At 44.2% G+C, this 21,918-nt stretch overlaps 1 protein-coding gene across 1 annotated transcript; it reads left to right on the plus strand.

Annotated features, from left to right (window-relative positions):
- The first annotated feature begins 17,632 nt into the window (after positions 1-17,632).
- On the plus strand, positions 17,633-19,912 carry LOC124646811 (L-type lectin-domain containing receptor kinase VIII.2-like). Its single transcript, XM_047186867.1, has one exon. It carries the CDS (start codon positions 17,633-17,635, stop codon positions 19,832-19,834), a length of 2,202 nt encoding a protein of 733 aa, XP_047042823.1. The 3' UTR covers positions 19,835-19,912.
- Positions 19,913-21,918: the final 2,006 nt, after the last annotated feature.

A 21,918-nucleotide genomic window follows, 5' to 3' on the forward strand; every position in this document is an offset into this window, starting at 1 on the left:
TTCTCCTTAGACCTTTGTACAGGCGGCATAGAGGTACCCCTTTGTGACACTTTGTTAAAACATGTGTATTGCAATGATCCCGGTAATCCAAGCTAATTAGGACAAGGTGCGGGCACTATTAGTATACTATGCATGAGGCTTGCAACTTGTAAGATATAATTTACATGATACATATGCTTTATTACTACCGTTGACAAAATTGTTTCTTGTTTTCAAAACCAAAGCTCTAGCACAAATATAGCAATCGATGCTTCCCTCTGCGAAGGGCCCTTTCTTTTACTTTTACGTTGAGTCAGTTCACCTATCTCTCTCCACCTCAAGAAGCAAACACTTGTGTGAACTGTGCATTGATTCCTACATACTTGCATATTGCACTTGTTATATTACTCTATGTTGACAATATCTATGAGATATACATGTTATAAGTTGAAAGCAACCGCTGAAACTTAATCTTCTTTTGTGTTGCTTCAATACCTTTACTTTGATTTATTGCTTTATGAGTTAACTCTTATGCAAGACTTATTGATGCTTGTCTTGAAGTGTTATTCATGAAAAGTCTTTGCTTTATGATTCATTTGTTTACTCATGTCATTACCATTGTTTTGATCGCTGCATTCATTACATATGCTTACAATAGTATGATCAAGGTTACGATGGCATGTCACTCCAGAAATTATCTTTGTTATCGTTTACCTGCTCGGGACGAGCAGAACTAAGCTTGGGGATGCTGATACGTCTTCGACGTATCGATAATTTCTTATGTTCCATGCCACATTATTGATGATATCTACATGTTTTATACACATTATATGTCGTATTTATGCATTTTCCGGCACTAACCTATTAACGAGATGCCGAAGAGCCAGTTGTTGTTTTCTGCTGTTTTTGATTTCAGAAATCCTACAAAGGAAATATTCTCGGAATTGGACGAAATCAACGCCCAGGGTCCTATTTTTGCACGAAGCTTCCAAAAGACCGAGGGGGAAAGGAAGTGGGGCCACGAGGCGCCGCCACAACAGGGCGGCGCGGCCTGGACCCTGGCCGCGCGGCCCTGGTGTGTGGGGCCCTCGTGTGGCCCCCGGCGTTGCCCTTCCGCCTATTTAAAGCCTTCGTCGCGAAACCCCCAGTACCGAGAGCCACGATACGGAAAACCTTACTGAGACGCCGCCGCCGCCAATCCCATCTCGGGGGATTCTGGAGATCGCCTCCGGCACCCTGCCGGAGAGGGGAATCATCTCCCGGAGGACTCTTCACCGCCATGGTCGCCTCCGGAGTGATGAGTGAGTAGTTCACCCCTGGACTATGGGTCCATAGCAGTAGCTAGATGGTTATCTTCTCCTCATGTGCTTCATTGTCGGATCTTGTGAGCTGCCTAACATGATCAAGATCATCTATCTGTAATTCTATATGTTGTGTTTGTCGGGATCCGATGGATAGAGAATACTATGTTATGTTGATTATCAATCTATTACCTATGTGTTGTTTATGATCTTGCATGCTCTCCGTTATTAGTAGAGGCTCCGGCCAAGTTTTTACTCTTAACTCCAAGAGGGAGTATTTATGCTCGATAGTGGGTTCATGCCTCCATTAAATCCGGGACGATGTGACGTAAAGTTCTAAGGTTGTGGATGTGCTGTTGCCACTAGGGATAAAACATTGATGCTATGTCCTAGGATGTAGTTATTGATTACATTACGCACCATACTTAATGCAATTGTCTCGTTGTTTGCAACTTAATACCGGAAGGGGTTCGGATGATAACCCGAAGGTGGACTTTTTAGGCATAGATGCATGCTTGGATAGCGGTCTATGTACTTTGTCGTAATGCCCAATTAAATCTCACAATACTCATTATATCATGTTTGTGCATTGTCATGCTCTCTCTATTTGTCAATTGCCCGACTGTAATTTGTTCACCCAACATGCTATTTATCTTATGGGAGAGACACCTCTAGTGAACTGTGGACCCCGGTCCATTCTTTTACATCGAATACTACAATCTCATCGCAATACTTGTTCTACTTGTTTTCGCAAACAATCATCATCCACACTATATATCTAATCCTTTGTTACGGCAAGCCGGTGAGATTGACAACCTCACTGTTTCGTTGGGGCAAAGTACTTTGGTTGTGTTGTGCAGGTTCCACGTTGGCGCCGGAATCTCCGGTGTTGCGCTGCACTACATCCCGCCGCCATCAACCTTCAACGTGCTTCTTGGCTCCTCCCGGTTCGATAAACCTTGGTTTCTTTCTCGAGGGAAAACTTGTCTGTCGTACGCATCACACCTTCCTCTTGGGGTTCCCAACGGACGCGTGCTTGTACGCGTATCGTTGTTGCTTCAATACCTTTACTTTGATTTATTGCTTTATGAGTTAACTCTTATGCAAGACTTATTGATGCTTGTCTTGAAAGTACTATTCATGAAAAGTCTTTGCTTTATGATTCATTTGTTTACTCATGTCATTTACCATTGTTTTGATCGCTGCATTCATTACATATGCTTACAATAGTATGATCAAGTTTATGATGGCATGTCACTCCAGAAATTATCTTTGGTATCGTTTACCTGCTCGGGACGAGCAGGAACTAAGCTTGGGGATGCTGATACGTCTCCAACGTATCGATAATTTCTTATGTTCCATGCCACATTATTGATGATATCTACATGTTTTATGCATACTTTATGTCATATTTATGCGTTTTTCGGAACTAACCTATTGACGAGATGCCGAAGTGCCAGTTCCGTTTTCTGCTGTTTTTGGTTTCACAAATCCTAGTAAGGAAATATTCTCGGAATTGGACGAAATCAACGCCCAGAGTCTTATAATTGGACGAAGATTCCAGAACACCCGAGAGCCGCCAGAGGGAAGCCCTGGGGCCCCACACAACACCCTGGCGCGGCCAGAGGGGGGCCGCGCCTCCCTAGTGTGTGGGCCCACCAGGCCCCCTCCGAGGCTGCCCTTCCGCCTACTTAAGGTCTCCATCGCGAAAACCCTATCACGTTCGACGAAACCAGAGAAAACCTTCCAGAGCCGCCGCCATCGCGAAGCCAAGATCTGGGGGACAGGAGTCTCTGTTCCGGCACGCCACCGGGACGGGGAAGTGCCCCGCTCCTCCATCGACACCACCGCCATCTTCATCAACGCCGCTGTCTCCCATGAGGAGGGAGTAGTTCTCCATCGAGGCTCGGGGCTGTACCGGTAGCTATGTGGTTAATCTCTCTCCTATGTGCTTCAATACAATAATCTCATGAGCTGCCTTACATGATTGAGATTCATATGATGATGCTTGTAATCTAGATGTCATTGTGCTAGTCAAGTGGATTTTACTTATGTGATCTCCTGGAGACTCCTTGTCCCACGTGTGTAAAGGTGACAAGTGTGTGCACCGTGTGGGTCTCTTAGGCTATATTTCACGAATACTTATTCACCGTTATGAATGGCATAGTGAAGTGCTTATTTATATCTCTTTATGATTGCAATGTGTTTTGTATCACAATTTATCCGTGTGCTACTCTAGTGATGTTATTAAAGTAGTTTATTCCTCCCGCATGGTGTAATGGTGACGAGTGTGTGCATCGTGTAGTACTTGGTGTAGGCTATGATTGTGATCTCTTGTAGATTATGAAGTTAACTATTGCTATGATGGTATTGATGTGATCTATGCCTCCTTTCGTAGTGTGAAGGTGACAGGTGTGCATGCTATGTTAGTACTTGGTTTGGTTATGTTGATCCGTCATGCACTCTAAGGTTATTTAAATATGAACATTGAATATTGTGGAGCTTGTTAACTTCGGCATTGAGGGTTCGTGTAATCCTACACAGTTAGTGGTGTTCATCATCCAACAGGAGCGTGTAGAGTCTAGCATCTATCTATTTATTCTGTTATGTGATCAATGTTGAGAGTGTCCACTAGTGAAAGTATGATCCCTAGGCCTTGTTCCTAAATATCGCTATCGCTGTTTGTTTACTTGTTTTACTCGCATCTATACTTCCTCGCAATATTACCACCATCAACCACACACCAGTCCCGGACAGACAAAGCACTTTTCCGAGTGCCGTTGCTACTGCTCGCATTTATTCATACCACATGTATTTCACTATCTCTTCGCCGAACTAGTGCACCTATTAGGTGTGTTGGGGACACAAGAGACTTCTTGCTTTGTGGTTGCAGGGTTGCATGAGAGGGATATCTTTGACCTCTTCCTCCCTGAGTTTGATAAACCTTGGGTGATCCACTTAAGGGAAACTTGCTGCTGTTCTACAAACCTCTGCTCTTGGAGGCCCAACACTGTCTACAAGAATAGAAGCACCCGTAGACATCACCCTTCCGCCTACTTAAAGCCTTCATCGCAAAACCCCCAGTACCGAGAGCCACGATACGGAAAACCTTACTGAGACGCCGCCGCCGCCAATCCCATCTCGGGGGATTCAGGAGATCGCCTCCGGCACCCTGCCTGAGAGGGGAATCATCTCCCGGAGGTCTCTTCATCGCCTTGATCGCCTCCGGATCGATGTGTGAGTAGTCCACCCCTGGACTATGGGTCCATAGCAGTAGCTAGATGGTTGTCTTCTCCTCATTGTGCCATCATGTTAGATCTTGTGAGCTGCCTATCATGATCAAGATCATCTATTTGTAATGCTACATGTTGTGTTTGTTGGGATCCGATGAATATTGAATACTATGTCAAGTTGATTATCAATCTATCATATATGTTATTTATGTTCTTGCATGCTCTCCGTTGCTAGTAGAGGCTCGGCCAAGTTGATACTTGTGACTCCAAGAGGGAGTATTTATGCTCGATAGTGGGTTCATGCCTCCATTAAATGCTGGGACAGTGACAAAAAGTTCTAAGGTTGTGGATGTGCTGTTGCCACTAGGGATAAAACATCGATGCTTTGTCTAAGGATATTTGTGTTGATTACATTACGCACCATACTTAATGCAATTGTCTGTTGTTGCAACTTAATACTGGAGGGGGTTCGGATGATAACCTGAAGGTGGACTTTTTAGGCATAGATGCATGCTGGATAGCGGTCTATGTACTTTATCGTAATGCCCTGATTAAATCTCGTATTACTCATCATGATATATGTATGTGCATTGTTATGCCTTCTTTATTTGTCAATTGCCCAACTGTAATTTGTTCACCCAACATCTGTTTATCTTATGGGAGAGACACCACTAGTGAACCGTGGACCCCGGTCCTATTCTTTACATCTGAAATACAATCTCATCGCAATTGTTCTTTACCTGTTCTTCGCAAACAATCATCATCATCCACACTATACATCTAATCCTTTGTTTACTGACAAGCCGGTGAGATTGACAACCTCACTGTTACGTTGGGGCAAAGTACTTTGATTGTGTTGTGCAGGTTCCACGTTGGCGCCGGAATCCCTGGTGTTGCACCGCACTACACTCCGCCGCCCTCAACCTTCAACGTACTTCTTGACTCCTACTGGTTCGATAACCTTAGTTTCTTACTGAGGGAAAACTTACTGTTGTACGCATCACACCTTCCTCTTGGGGTTCCCAACGGACGTGTGTCAACTACACGCATCGAGTAGATTTTCTGGCGCCGTTGCCGGGGAGATCAAGACACGCTGCAAGGGGAGTCTCCCACATCCAATCTCTTTACTTTGTTTTTGTCTTGCTTTGTTTTACTTTATTTACTGCTTTGTTTTCTCCTATATCAAAAACACAAAAAAAATAGTTGCTAGTTTTACTTTATTTACTTTCTTGTTCCCTATATCGAAAACACAAAAAATTAGTTACTTGCATTTACTTTATCTAGTTTGCTTTATTTACTACTGCTAAAATGGGTACTGTTGAGAATACTAAGTTGTGCGACTTCACTAGCACAAATAATAATGATTTCCTATGCACACCTATTGCTCCACCTGCTACTACAGCAGAATTCTTTGAAATTAAACCTGCTTTATCGAATCTTGTTATGAGAGAGCAATTTTCTCGGTGTTAGTTCCGATGATGTCTGCTGCCCATCCTAATAATTTTGTTGAACTATGTGAAATGCAAAAGTATAAGGATGTAGATGGTGACATTATAAAATTAAAATTGTTTTCTTTCTCTTTAAGAGGAAGAGCTAAAGATTGGTTGCTATCTCTCGCCTAGAAATAGTATTGATTCATGGACTAAATGTAAGGATGCTATTATTGGTAGATATTATCCTCCCGCTAAAATTATATCTTTGAGAAGTAGCATAATGAATTTCAAGCAATTAGATAATGAACATGTTGCTCAAGCATGGGAGAGAATGAAATCTTTGGTAAAGAATTGCCCAACCCATGGACTGACTACTTGGATGATCATCCAAACCTTTTATGCAGGACTGAATTTTTATTCGCGGAACCTATTAGATTCAGCTGCTGGAGGTACCTTTATGTCCATCACTTTGGGGGCGGCAACGAAGCTTCTTGATGATATGATGATAAATTACTCTGAATGGCACACGGAAAGAGCTCCACAAGGTAAGAAGGTAAATTCTGTTGAAGAAACCTCCTCCTTGAGTGATAAGATTGATGCTATTATGTCTATGCTTGTGAATGGTAGATCTAATGTTGATCCTAATAATGTTCCTTTAGCTTCATTGGTTGCCCAAGAAGAACATGTTGATGTGAATTTCATTAAAAGTAATAATTTCAACAACAATGCTTATAGGAATAATTCTGGTAACAACTATAGGCCATATCCTTCTGCTAATGGTAATAGTTATGGTCATTCTTATGGGAATTCTTACAACAATAATAGGAGTGTACCCCCTGGTCTTGAAGCCATGCTTAAAGAATTTATTAGTACACACACTGCTTTTAACAAATCTGTTGAAGAAAAGCTTGATAAAATTGATATTCTTGCTTCTAAGGTTGATAGACTTGCCTCTGATGTTGATCTTTTAAAATTGAAAGTTATGCCTAATAAGGATATTGATAATAAAATTGTTACTACAGCAAATGCCATCCAAGTTAGAATTAATGAGAATATTAGATTGATGGCTAAATTACATGCTAGGTGGGAAAGAGAAGAAAATGAAAAACTAGCTAAAGAGAATAATGTAGCTAAAGTTTGGACTATTACCACCACTAGTAATGATAATGCTTCACATGTTGCTACACCTCCTACTATCAATGGTAAAATAATTGGTGTTGGCAATGTTTCTACTCCTAGTGCAAAACGTACAAAATTGCCTGAAACTGCTAAAACTGCTGAAACTGATAAAACTGCTGAATTTTTTTAAAATGTTGGGGACAATGATTCCATTGCTGTAGGTCATAATGATTTAGATTTTGATGATTGTCACATCTCTGAAGTTATAAAGTTCTTACAAAAATTTGCTAAAAGTCCCAATGCTAGTTCTATAAATTTTGCCTTTACAAAACATATTACAAATGCTCTCATAAAAGCTAGAGAAGAGAAACTAAAACTTGAAACTTCTATTCCTAGGAAGTTGGAAGATGGTTGGGAGCCCATCATTAAGATGAGGGTCAATGATTTTGATTGTAATTCTTTATGTGATCTTGGTGCAAGTATTTCGTTATGCCCAAGAAAATCTATGATATGCTTGACTTGCCACCATTGAAAAATTGTTATTTGGATGTTAATCTTGCTGATCATGCTATAAAGAAACCTTTGGGGAGGATTGATAATGTTCGCATTATGGTTAACAATAACCTTGTCTCCGTTGATTTTGTTGTCTTGGATATTGAATGCAATGCATCTTGTCCCATTATATTGGGAAGACCTTTTCTTCGAATCGTTGGTGCTACCATTGATATGAAGGAAGGTAATATTAAATATCAATTTCCTCTCAAGAAAGGTATGGAACACTTCCCTAGAAAGAGAATGAAGTTACCTTATGATTCTATTATTAGAACAAATTATGATGTTGATGCTTCGTCTCTTGATAATACTTGATTCACACTTTCTGCGCCTAGCTGAAAGGCGTTAAAGAAAAGCGCTTATGGGAGACAACCCATTATTTTACTTCTACACTTTTATTTTATATTTGAGTCTTGGAAGTTGTTACTACTGTAGAAACCTATCCTTATCTTTATTTTATTGAATTGTTGTGCCAAGTAAAGTCTTTGATAGTAAAGTCAATACTAGATTTGGATTACTGCGCAGGAACAGATTTCTTGCTGTCACGAAATTGAGCCGCCCCATCTGTAGAAAATTTAAAAAAATCTGCCAATTTACGTGCTTGATCCTCAGATATATACACAACTTTCATTCAATTTGGGCATTTTCATCTGAGCAAGTCTGGTGCCTCTAAAAAATTCGTCTTTACGGATTGTTCTGTTTTGACAGATTCTGCCTTTTATTTCGTATTGCCTGTTTTGCTATGTTTGATGGATTTCTTTGTTCCATTAACTGTCAGTAGCTTTGTGCAATATCCAGAAGTGTTAAGAATGATTATGTCACCTCTGAATATATGAATTATGCACTGACCCTGTAATGAGTTTGTTTTGAGTTTGGTGTGGAGGAAGTTTTCAAGGGTCAAGAGAGGAGGATGATACAATATGACCAAGAAGAGTGAAAAGTTTAAGCTTGGGGATGCCCCCGTGATTCATCCCTGCATATTTTAAGAAGACCCAAGCGTCTAAGCTTGGGGATGCCCAAGGCATCCCTTCTTCATCGACAACTTATCAGGTCACCTCTAGTGAAACTATATTTTTATTCCGTCACATCTTATGTGCTTTACTTGGAACGTCCGTTTGTTTTTGTTTTTGTTTTTGTTTGAATAAGATCGGATCCTAGCATTCTTTGTTTGGGAGAGAGACACGCTCCGCTGTTTCGTATGAACACATGTGTTCTTAGCTTTATCTTTAATGTTCATTGCGAAGGTTGGACTATTTCATTCATTGTTATATGGTTGGAAACGGAAAATGCCGCATGTGGTAAATGGTATAATTTCTTGAATAATGTGATACTTGGCAATTGTTGTGCTCATATAGATCATGTTTAAGCTCTTGCATCATGTACCTTGTACCCATTAATGAATAACTACATAGAGCTTGTTAAAATTTGGTTTGCATGATTGGTTTCTCTAGAGTCTAGATATTTTCTGGTTAAGGTGTTTGAACAACAAGGAGACAATATAAACTCTTATAATAGTTACAATATGTTCATATGTGAGCTTTGCTGCACCTTTTATACTTGAGTTTGCTTCACACAACCTTGCTAGCCTAGCCTTGTATTGAGAGGAATTCTTCTCGTGCATCTAAATCCTTGAGCCAAAAACTATGCCATTTGTTTCCACCATACCTACCTACTACATGGTATTTCTCTGCCATTCCAAAGTACATTACTTGAGTGCTACCTTTAAAATTCTATTCTTTGTCTTTGCAATATATAACTCATGGGACAAATAGCCTTAAAAACTATTGTGGTGAAGAATATGTACTTATGTGTCTTATTTCTTAATAAGTTGCTTGTTGAGCGGTAACCATGTTTCTGGGGACGCCATCAACTTTTACCATTGTTGAATATCATGTGAGTTGCTATGCATGTTCGTCTTGTCTGAAGTAAGGGCAATTTTCATGATCAAATGGTTTGAGTATGCATACTGTTAGAGAAGAACATTGGGCCGCTAACTAAAGCCATGATTCATGGTGGAAGTTTCAGTTTGGACAACTAATCCTCAATCTCTTATGAGAAAATTAACCGTTGTTGAATGCTTATGCATTAAAGAGGAGTCCATTATCCATTGTCTATGTTGTCCCGGTATGGATGTCTAAGTTGAGAATAATCAAAAGCGAGAAATCCAATGCGAGCTTTCTCCTTAGACCTTTGTACAGAGCGGCATAGAGGTACCCCTTTGTGACACTTGGTTGAAACATATGCTATGCAATGATAATCCATGTTAATCCAAACTAATTAGGACAAGGTGCGAGCACTATTGGTATACTATGCATGAGGCTTGCAACTAATAGGATATCTTATACATAACACATATGCTTTATTACTACCGTTGATAAAATTGTTTCTATGTTTTCAAAATGAAAAGCTCTAGCACAAATATAGTAATCCATGCTTCCCTCTGCGAAGGGCCTATCTTCTACTTTATTGTTGAGTCAGTTTACCTATTCTTTCTATCCCAGAAGCAAACACTTGCGTTAACTGTGTGCATTGATTCTTACATGTTTACCTATTGCACTTGTTATATTACTTTGTGTTGACAATTATCCATGAGATATATATGTTGAAGTTGAAAGCAACCGCTGAAACTTACATCTTCCTTTGTGTTGTTTCAAAGCTTTCTACTAAGAATTTATTGCTTTATGAGTAACTCTTATGCAAGTCTTATTGATGCTTGTCTTGAAAGTATTATTCATGAAAAGTCTTTGCTATATGATTCATTTGTTTACTCATTATCTTCATCATTGCTTCGAATCGCTGCATTCATCTCATATGCTTACAATAGTATGATCAAGATTATGATAGCATGTCACTTCAGAAATTATCTTTGTTATCGTTTACCTACTCGAGGGCGAGTAGGAACTAAGCTTGGGGATGCTTGATACGTCTCAAACGTATCTATAATTTCTTGTGTTCCATGCTACTTTTATGATGATACTCACATGTTTTATACACATTATATGTCATTATTATGCATTTTCCGGCACTAACCTATTGACGAGATGCCGAAGAGCTAGTTGTCTGTTTTCTGCTGTTTTTGGTTTCAGAAATCCTAGTAAGGAAATATTCTCGGAATTGGACGAAATCAACGCCCAGGGTCCTATTTTTTCACGAAGCTTCCAGAAGTCCGAAGAGGAAACGAAGTGGGGCCACGAGGTGGCGACACAATAGGGCGGCGCGGCCCAGGTCCTGGCCGCGCCGACCTACTGTGTGGGTCCCTCGTGATGCCCCTTGACCTGCCCTTCCGCCTACTTAAAGCCTTCATCGCGAAACCCCCAGTACCGAGAGCCACGATACGGAAAACCTTACTGAGACGCCGCCGCCGCCAATCCCATCTCGGGGGATTCAGGAGATCGCCTCCGGCACCTCGCCGGAGAGGGGAATCATCTCCCGGAGGTCTCTTCATCGCCATGATCGCCTCCGGATCGATGTGTGAGTAGTCCACCCCTGGACTATGGGTCCATAGCAGTAGCTAGATGGTTGTCTTCTCCTCATTGTGCTATCATGTTAGATCTTGTGAGCTGCCTATCATGATCAAGATCATCTATTTGTAATGCTACATGTTGTGTTTGTTGGGATCCGATGAATATTGAATACTATGTCAAGTTGATTATCAATCTATCATATATGTTATTTATGTTCTTGCATGCTCTCCGTTGCTAGTAGAGGCTCGGCCAAGTTGATACTTGTGGCTCCAAGAGGGAGTATTTATGCTCGATAGTGGGTTCATGCCTCCATTAAATCTGGGACGAGTGACGAAAAGTTCTAAGGTTGTGGATGTCTCGTTGCCACTAGGGATAAAACATCGATGCTTTGTCTAAGGATATTTGTGTTGATTACATTACGCACCATACTTAATGCAATTGTCCGTTGTTGCAACTTAATACTGGAGGGGGTTCGGATGATAACCTGAAGGTGGACTTTTTAGGCATAGATGCATGCTGGATAGCGGTCTATGTACTTTGTCGTAATGCCCTGATTAAATCTCATAGTACTAATCATTGATATATGTATGTGCATTGTTATGCCTTCTTTATTTGTCAATTGCCCAACTGTAATTTGTTCACCCAACATCTGTTTATCTTATGGGAGAGACACCACTAGTGAACTGTGGACCCCGGTCCTATTCTTTACATCTGAAATACAATCTACTGCAATTGTTCTTTACTGTTCTTCGCAAACAATCATCATCATCCACACTATACATCTAATCCTTTGTTTACAGCAAGCCGGTGAGATTGACAATCTCACTGTTACGTTGGGGCAAAGTACTTTGATTGTGTTGTGCAGGTTCCACGTTGGCGCCGGAATCCCTGGTGTTGCGCCGCACTACACTCCACCGCCATCAACCTTCAACGTGCTTCTTGACTCCTACTGGTTCGATAACCTTGGTTTCTTACTGAGGGAAAACTTACTGCTGTACGCATCACACCTTCCTCTTGGGGTTCCCAACGGACGTGTGTCAACTGCACGCATCAACCGCACGTTCCTAGATGCCTGCTATGTGACCAGTCCGAGGAGACTATGGCGCACCTACTCACTGGGTGCTCCTTCTCTAGGACGGTCTGATACGAGGTCCTCTTGTGGATATGATCCATTTCAGGTCCTCCCACGGCTGAGGGTGACTTCGCGGAATGGTGGTCGCTGGTGGTGCGGACCGCCCCTTGCCAGCTGTGCAAGGGCACTTTGTCGATTGTCATGCTTTTTCTGTTGTTATTACTGGTTACTCATCAAGCATATCGCTCGATGTCGATTATCATGCTTACTGCATGGTGGATATGGAAATACCGGAATGCGGCGGTCTTCGACAACGCGCGGCCTTTGGTGATATCCTGGTTCAACGATATCATGGCCGAGGCGCGGCAATGGTCGGACACGGGGGTCGAGATGTTCGCCAATTGCTCCCCTAGAATAGTTTCATTTTTCTTGGGTCGAGTTGTATGGCGTGGTATTTGCCCTTTCTGGATCATGTACATATAACCTTTTTATCTATCAATGCATCAAAATGCAAGACTTTTGCGTTTCCGCAAAAAAAATCTTAGTGCAAAGAGTCAACAAAACTTTAATGTCAAGTGTTTCAGATGTGGCACTAAATCTATGTATTGTATAATTAACAATGATTAAGATGAAATGTAGGCGTGCCGGATGAATCAAGTGAGTGCCACGTCCTGTGTGCTTGGCTAGCAAGCGATGCAAATTGATAATTAACAAGTTAATGATACCAGGAATGTGTGTCTCGCAAGGTGCCAAGAAGATTATAGTATATTGATACCAACACCAAATTGTCTAAAACATTATACCTAACACAACATAGGAGTACTATTGGCTTTCTTGTTGTCGTTTTTCTGCTGCAGATAAGAATATGTGCCTATACTACGCCATGTTTCCTGCTAGATTACTCCAGCTAGCCTTGCCTGCATGATGTTCTATTATTCTGACGCTGGCCTTTGAGTTTCCATCATGCACGCATGTATGCATGGGCAGGGCGAAACACTTGGAAAGATAATTAGCGGCCAACCTGTGAATCTGCACGCAGTTGTGCTCAGACGTGAGCAAAACAAAAAATAAAAAAAAAGGAAAACAAGAGCTCAATAGAACAGGTAATTTTTTCCCCATACAGCAACGTGCAATGTCAATTCCAGCTTTGATTAAGCTGCCCTGTTAGCGTGCTTGCTAGTGCCAGCGCTGCTTAAGATTTGATCTTGGAACAATTAACTTAATCGCCTACTTGCTCTCGTGATCTCGTGCATCGAACAAAGCGAAGAACTCCTAAGAAGATAGTGCTAGTACACTGAACTGCAGACGATGATACATACCGGGATTACAGTGATGTACTGTTCCTACCCAGCTACCCAGATAGTTAAACAATTAACTTTAAAAAAAACGAGTCTTCTTTTTTTGACAATCCATATCACATATATTTAAAGTAGCAAATAGTACATGGTAGAGATACATTAGGTGTCTTCCGCAATTACAAAATAAAGTCTAAAAATGAAATCTTCGAGATCTTCAAATTCTTTCTTCTTTCATGATATAATTTTGTACTTTTCTGAATGCAGAAGAAAACAAATACTAAACCAGAAACCTGTAAATACCAAAGGTTCTCCCATAATAATTTGAGCCGCAATGCTAAGACCACACCTCATTTATTAATTAAAAAAAGAGTGCCTAGTTTTTAGGACAAAGAACCCAAAACAATTAACTATGATCGTAGATGAATTACGTGATCTAGTGCAATGCATATTCACGCATGGAATGTCATTCATGTGATCATCACATGGCAGAATATACGCCATTTTCCCTACCCAACTGATGCAGTATAGTATTATTTTGTTTATGCAACTAGCACAATGGCCCTCGCAATGCGAGGGCATCATCTTTACCGCCCGGAATATTACACTTCTTACTCCGTTCAAGTATACACGACACTTTATAGACATGCATACATTCTCGAAGTTATAATTTAGATATTTATTTATTATGAAAATGTTGCTAAACAGTTGAGTATTTTCAAAAACCGTAATCAAATTATTTTGAAAAATGGGTCCTAGTAATATGTTATACTTATATTGTCAAAGTAGAATATGCTGATTGCAGACATTTTAGAGTGTCTCTTCTAATTTACGATTGATTCTATAAATTTATTTTACCCTAAGCCCACTCTTAAATCTATAAGTCCCATATGTGTGCACAAATATATTTGATGTGTCAAGTGATAGTACTACATGCTTGGGCGAAAAAGTCGTCACCACGATCTTATTTTTTCTATCTTATCATCAACACACATAGACACAATAATCATAAATCTCCCCGTTTTAAATAAGTGATTTGGATTTGTGTAAATTCACATCTACCTACACACTAAAACGCCTCTAGATTATCTTGGATCTATAAAAATCCGAGGAGAGTAATGTATGTACCATCGATTTGCTCTCAATGATGACTAAGGATATTTTTTAAACTGCCCGATTTTGATGAACTTGGATGCATATATTCCCGATGCTAATAAACCTTCAAACAGAAACAGATTATCTCGGCCTTATAATACTCCTTGGTTCCTAGCACTCTCATTGCACGGAAATATTGCCGACTCGCTAGAAAGAAAGAAATCATACATGTGGAAAATCAACATCATTATTCATTTGTTACCTCGCGTGCGGGAACAGTGGAGCATGCATGGCTTCTATTTTCTCCTTTTTTGTATCGCGTGCATGGCTTGTTGTATCGATCCTGGTTGTGTGCATGCCTTCAAATGTTTTCACAACGCATGCAATGGCTTGAGTATTGATCCCAGCTGTTCATTGGACGAGCCCATGACATCCTGATATTTTATTACTTAAATGAAGCGTGCTGGATGTAGGACTTAATGTACGGGTCAATTGATCTGCTTTTCACATTTATCGTAACACATTTGGACTCTGTCCGGTTGATCAGTGCAACAACTGTAAATATACAGAAATTGTTCTAAATCTACAGTTGGCATGACAAATTATCTAATAAAGCAGACTTACGTACCATTACGTGATTATATGCCTTAAATTGTATCCGCAAAATTTAGATCCAACTATCTAAATAATTTTGACTTGAGACAGAGTAGTAAACATCTATCGGAGAATACTCAGATCCAGATAATATGATTTACCTAGTAAAGTACGATACAATTTCTCACGAACTGATTCTACCCCATAAAACATATAGACGGAATTAACTTGCACATATTTTATTTTATTTTTATTTTTAAATAAATGTCTAGATGTTGTCTTTAGCTTGGACACATGCACGTGCATGGAGTTATGTGGAATTTAAATTTTCAGAAAAAATATAGTATCATATATGCTACACAGCCTGTAGGTTGCTCTTTGATCTGCCTTATACACTCAACGGTGGGCGTGGAGGCCAAGTCCATTTCGCCTTTAGGGGTGCAGCTAGTTTAGTTGGATTGGTGTTTGAGCCAAACGAAAAAAGGATCGATCTTTTTTTTTTTTAATCAGCTTTAGGTTTGTTTTTTGTGTCTTATCTGTACGATTCCTTTTAATATTTGGTATGTGTCTCCACCATAAAACGTGTTAGATCTTGATTAGGCTGTTACGTAATAATTATTCTTTTATTAAATCCTAACCACATATTTTAAATCTAACAACTATCAAAATAATTAAGGTGATATGGATTAACCTTGTGTCTCTATTTTAGACATCCATATTTTATTTTTAGTATATAATAGATATGGCAGATGGACGCTAATTGTGCTTCTGGCATTGCCGCTTGCCTTGCTGATTTCAGGACCAACCAAAATGGGTTTACACTGTATTAAGCATGTTAGCCTACCCCTGTTCGTATCTGTCTACAGCATGCTCTAAAAGTTATGTGTAGAACATAAACAAAGTTTACGGAAAGCGTATGCAGTTATGGCGTGGCTTGGTACTCAGAGCCAATCAACCTAACAAGAGTAGTATCTCCGATTGATCCAAGGTGTCTTGTGTATAGTGTACTCTACTGAAATCCATGCGTAGGAGTAGATTACTCAGTCGCAGGAGTATTGTATGTTATCCCAATGGTTTCTGGTGCAGTTCACGCAAACATGCCGTACCGCGCGCCGCGGATCTCACCCATAAAATTCCCATGAATCCAGTCCGTAGGGTGGACTAATGGAGACAACCGTGTTAGAGGTATAATAATAGATAGGGTGCCTGAAGTTTTGTAGCTCTATATATTTTCGCAATGGACAGGTCAATACAACAAAATAAATACTAGGATTCTACTCACATGTTCCTTCGGTGGAAGCTAGTAAAAACATTTAGGATTTGACGGTACAAACTTACACCATTAAAGGGCTTCTACTCAGTGAGCAGAGTTGGGCGTTTTGTGGTTAGCTCGGGCATGTCTCATGAAGCCCATTCTCTAGCCACACTTGCCCTCCCCCTCACGGCGCCTTCTCCGCTCCCCGACCAGACCAATCCTCTTCCTAGCAACCTAGTTACCTAGGAAACCCTACCTACCACTCGAGTTTCCGTGCCCCTTCACAAACTCTACCTTCAGCGGTGGCGTCCCTCTCCCTCTCTTAACCATCAACGGCGATGCCCTTGATGAAATGCCGTTTTTTTGAAGAGACTTCACAACCACAACTCGCATCGGAGACACGCTCCACCATCCTAGATGGTGGCCTCAGTTTCTGTAATTCCCCGACGCCGTCCGTGACTTCCTACATATTCAGCAGAAATGTTTATCAGTTGAACCACAATGTGAGTGGTTCAAACAATAATGCATTATCTCACGATCCAAGGATCAGGATACTTGACATAGGGAAGTTGCAGCAATTTAAACATAGTGACACAATCTTATTGTTTTTCTTAGTTAGGTATGTCCATCACGCCATTCTCGAAACGACATGACCCCATTATTAATCGAATCACATGTCTATGGGTTTGAAAACCTTGACCAACAAGATTTTTGCAAACTTCTCCAGAGAGAAATGTTGGTGTTATCCAGGTCATCCTCGGCGTCCATGCCAACGCATACGGACACACGTGTCGCCTGCACGCACGTGACAAGACAGCAAACTAGCGGAGCCATGACGCGACGTATCCTACCGTTGGCAGCGCACAGGAGACGGGCACGGCGCACGGCAGTCGGCGATTTGGTCGCACTCGCACCTGAAAGCTGAGACGCGCGGCGCACGGGCCAAAAAGATAGACGGCAGAGATCCATCCTCGTCGTCACTCGTCAGTGCTCTCTCTGTTCACACACACTCCACTCACCACTCTGTCACTCTGCCACCGCTCCCGGCTCGGCCTCGTCATCCCTACCGTTGCGTGGCGTGTCCCGCGCACGTGTCCCCACTCCCACTCTTCTCGTCGTCTCCCACCTCACCAACCTCAACCTCACTCCCTCCACCTCCCTCGTCATCCCCTTTCCTTCCCCAAATCCCAATGTCCTCCTCCTCCTCCTCCCCACGCCACCTCCAACGCCGCCGCCCGCAATGGCCACCATCCCTTCCCTCCTCCTCACCATCCTCCTCACCCTCCTCCTCCCTAACACCGCCGACGCCCTGCGCTTCGACTACGCCACGCTCACCCTCGCGACCCTCAAGCTGCTCGGCGACGCGCACCTCAACAACAACACCATCCGCCTAACCCGCGACCTCCCGGTGCCCACCTCCGCGGCGGGCCGCGCGCTCTACAGCTTCCCCGTGCGCCTCCTCGCAGGCTTCTCCACCCACTTCGCCTTCCACGTCGCCACCCTCAACAAGGGCTCCGTGGGCGGCGGGCTCGCCTTCGTCATCGCCCCCGACGCCGCCTCCCTCGGCGAGGCCGGGGCCTACATCGGCCTCTCCCCCGCCGCCGACGTCGCCGTCGAGTTCGACACGCTCATGGACGTCCAGTTCGGGGACCCCAACGCCAACCACGTCGGCCTCGACCTCGGCTCCATGGCCTCCGCCGCCGCCGCCGACCTCGCCCTCGCCGGGGTCGACCTCACCAGCGGCACCACCGTCTACGCCTGGATCGACTACTCCGCCGCCGCCAACCTCATCGAGGTCTTCGTCTCCTACTCCGCCAAGCGGCCCCTCGCGCCGGTCCTGTCCACCCCGGTCGATCTGGCGGCGTACGTCAAGGACACGGCCTTCGTTGGGTTCTCCGCCTCCACCCAGGGCAGCACGGAGATCCACGCCATCGAGTGGTGGAGCTTCTCCACCCCGGCCCCGCCGCCCTCCACTTCGCCCCATCCTCCTCCGCCTGCCGCTCTCGTCCCCCCTCCGGCGAGCACCATCAACCCGACCCTCCCCACTTCCCCTCCGCAGCTCCCGGGCGTCACAACGGCGGTTTCCGCCCCACCCGCCAGCTCGGTGACAGCCGCGAGCGCGCCGGCCAATTCCGCAACCCGTAAGAACGCCGCCGCGAGGCCCCACCCTCACCAGCACGCCGCCGTGGCGGGAGCCGCGACGGCGGGGGCGGTCGTGGCCGTCTCCTTCGCGGGCATCGCGCTCTGGGCGCTCGCGCGCCGCGCCAAGGCCAGGAGACTCGACGCCACGGCGCTCGCCACCAAGCGCGACAGCCTGGCGTCGGCGGCGGCGATGGCGCGCTCCCCTCGCGAGTTCACCTACAAGGAGCTCAGCGCCGCCACGCGCGGCTTCGACGCCGCCCGCGTCATCGGGAACGGCGCCTTCGGGGTCGTCTACAAGGGCATCGTGCCGGACACGGGCGCCATGGTGGCCGTCAAGCGCTGCACCAACGCCAGCGCGGGCGGCGCGCAGGCGCGGGCCGAGTTCCTCTCCGAGCTCTCCATCATCGCCGGGCTGCGCCACCGCAACCTGCTGCGCCTGCAGGGCTGGTGCTACGAGAAGGGCGAGATCCTGCTCGTCTACGACTACATGCGCAACGGCAGCCTCGACCGCGCCCTCTTCGACGCCTCCTCCTCGCCCGCCCTGCCCTGGCGCCACCGCCGCGAGATACTCGCCGGCGTCGCGTCCGCGCTCGCCTACCTACACCACGAGTGCGACCGCCGCGTCATCCACCGGGACGTCAAGTCCAGCAACGTCATGCTCGACGAGGCCTACCGCGCGCGCCTCGGCGACTTCGGCCTCGCGCGCCAGGCCGAGCACGGCGCGTCGCCCGACGCCACCGCGGCCGCGGGAACAATGGGGTACCTCGCGCCGGAGTACATGCTCACCGGCCGCGCCACCGAGGCCACCGACGTCTTCAGCTTCGGCGCGCTGGTCCTCGAGGTGGCGTGCGGGCGCCGCCCCATCGGCACCGAGGGCCGCTGCAACAACCTGGTGGAGTGGGTGTGGAGCCTGCACGGCGAGGGCCGCGTGCTGGACGCCGTCGACCCGCGGCTCGGCGGCGAGTACGACGAGGGCGAGATGAGGAGGGTGCTGCTGGTCGGGCTCGCCTGCTCCAGCCCGGAGCCCGCGCTCCGACCCGGGATGCGCACCGTGGTGCAGATACTCAGCGGCGAGGCCGACCCGCCGTTCGTGCCGGCGGCCAGGCCCTCCATGAGCCTCAGCGCCAACCACCACCTCCTGCTCAGCCTCCAGGACAGCGTCTCAGACTACAACGCGCTCGCGCTCAACCTCTCCGACGACTCCTCCGACGACTCCATGAGCTCCTCCTCGCTCACCAGCACGCTCCGCAAAGGCGGCCACGACATCGGATTCAGCAGCACCCCCGGCGACGCCCGGTGATCCAGTCGCCTCAATTCCTTCCCCTCTTGAGTGATCGAACAAGATCGATTGATGTATGTATTGATGAATGATGACCGATAAGGAGTACATAGATTAGCATTGGACTCGAACTCAAGTCCTGGTAACTTATTGTTCTTTTGTGTTGTGGTAATAATTCAGGTTTCAGATGGTTCAGTTGATTTACTACACTAGTTTTTTTTCTTTTCTCTTCTCTTCTTTTTGGATAGATCTTGTTGATGAACAAAGCTAGCAAAGAATTGATTGTAGCGCGCTGATGAGATCTTGGTGGTCTGGCGGTGGTGGATATACCCCTTTTGCCACGCACGGCAAGGAAATGTACATACTTTTGCCACTAGATTGAGTGGAATGGCTTGTTTGGTGTGCAATGCCATGCTTGGGCGATTGGGCAAAGGTGACCTGGCCGCTTGGCGCATGCCAAGAAAAGCATCAACCTATCCATCTACCAGTACCAATAATCTAGTGAAGTAGTGAGCGACCGACCTGATCTGATCTTCTCTTCTGGTAGTGATGATGCTTTATACATTCGCGTGGAAGCCATCACCCATGGATATTCATGTCCCCAACTGATAGCCATCCATCAATCCATGATTCTACTTGGAGAATCCTCACTAGTCCAACAGTATCCATCTTTCTTTATAACAGAGAGCCATCCAATTATGACTTCACTTGTGAAATCCTCATTAGCCATTAGGCCAATAGTATCCATCTCCATATGATATTGTGGGCCAAAAAAGTTAGGTTGCGGATTTTGCTCCGTAGTTCTGAGGTAATTCTCGGTAAGCCGATGTCATCTAACCTCAGTTGCAACATGTCACTAACACGAATCACGAAGCAATCTAACGGCGTGGATAAATTTTCTAGTTGCAACTAATAACTAGCACGGATCATGAAGAAATCCAATGGCCTATGTTTTTTTCTTAGCTGTAAGTTGTAATCCCCATAGGCAACTAGATAATTCCCAATTGCAGCCTATGTTGCAACTCAGGTTAACACGGATCACCGTGTATTCGTAACATTATGCTAATTCTCGTCTTTTTGGATATAGAAAAAAAAACGGTAAAGAACGAATCGGGGGTAGAAGTTACGGCACCCTACCTTTCTTTACGCTGCCTTCTATCGTTGGCCCTGAAGAGGAGAGCCAGCCCTTACTGGCATCCATCCACTTAAATAAGTCTGGTGGGTTCGCTTGAACCGATACAAGAGGAACTCAGGAATGGAAGAAAAACATGATTGTTGGATTTGATTCATTAACACATGGGCAAGCGTTGGCATACCGAGTCCTCCAACCATAGATAGGGATTTGATCTTGGACTGAGAACATAGCGGTAACGGCAGTTTTAGAAAGCACCTCTGCCTTTCCTGAAACTCAAACAACCTACTAGGCTAGGCTGGCTAATCCAGACGAAGAAGATAGCGAGAAAACGACTCCTCAAGCCGAAGTAAGGGCGGGACCATCTTCTTTTCTGACCGTTTGGAGCTGCTCACACGGCCTAAACCAGGTTTACCAGAGCCTTTTCCTTCCCCATAGACCAGAACTCAATTTACCTTCGCCACACATCTAAAATAAAGAGAATAAGCTCAAGATAAAAATAGAGAATTAGCAAAAGCGTTAAATATTAAGTTTACAAGAACATTAACCAGAAATAAGTATGTTGCTTTGGCTGCTTTTTTTCAAAGGCTTATGGAAATTACTTTAATAGATCAAGAAGATAAGTTTGTGTGGCAATTGACTATATCATGTTGTCTTCGATAACATTCATGTACGTGGATTTAATGAATATGCATACCACTTTCTTGTAAAATTTTATATGGCAGTTAAAGATAACAGTAAAGATAAAGATCTTTATGCTATTTTTGTATCAAAAAATAACTTAAAACAGATTGTAAGAAGTGTGTATTTTGTACTCCAGGGGTCGATCAACCATTTTTTTTGCTTGCCCTTTTACTCGTCTCATTTGGAGAGTTCTACATTTACTTTTAATATCCTCTCAGCGGCCAAAATTACGAATATGTCCGAAAATGGTTGCACGTGCTATTTACAATCAGGGTGGCTGATCCTTGAC

This window comes from Lolium rigidum, chromosome 4, assembly GCF_022539505.1.
Source record: "Lolium rigidum isolate FL_2022 chromosome 4, APGP_CSIRO_Lrig_0.1, whole genome shotgun sequence".
Lineage (NCBI taxonomy): Eukaryota > Viridiplantae > Streptophyta > Magnoliopsida > Poales > Poaceae > Lolium > Lolium rigidum.

What these genes read in the sequence shown, in the direction of transcription:
- LOC124646811 (XM_047186867.1), top strand. Translation starts at nt 17,633, where the DNA reads ATGGCCACCATCCCTTCCCTCCTCCTCACCATCCTCCTCACCCTCCTC.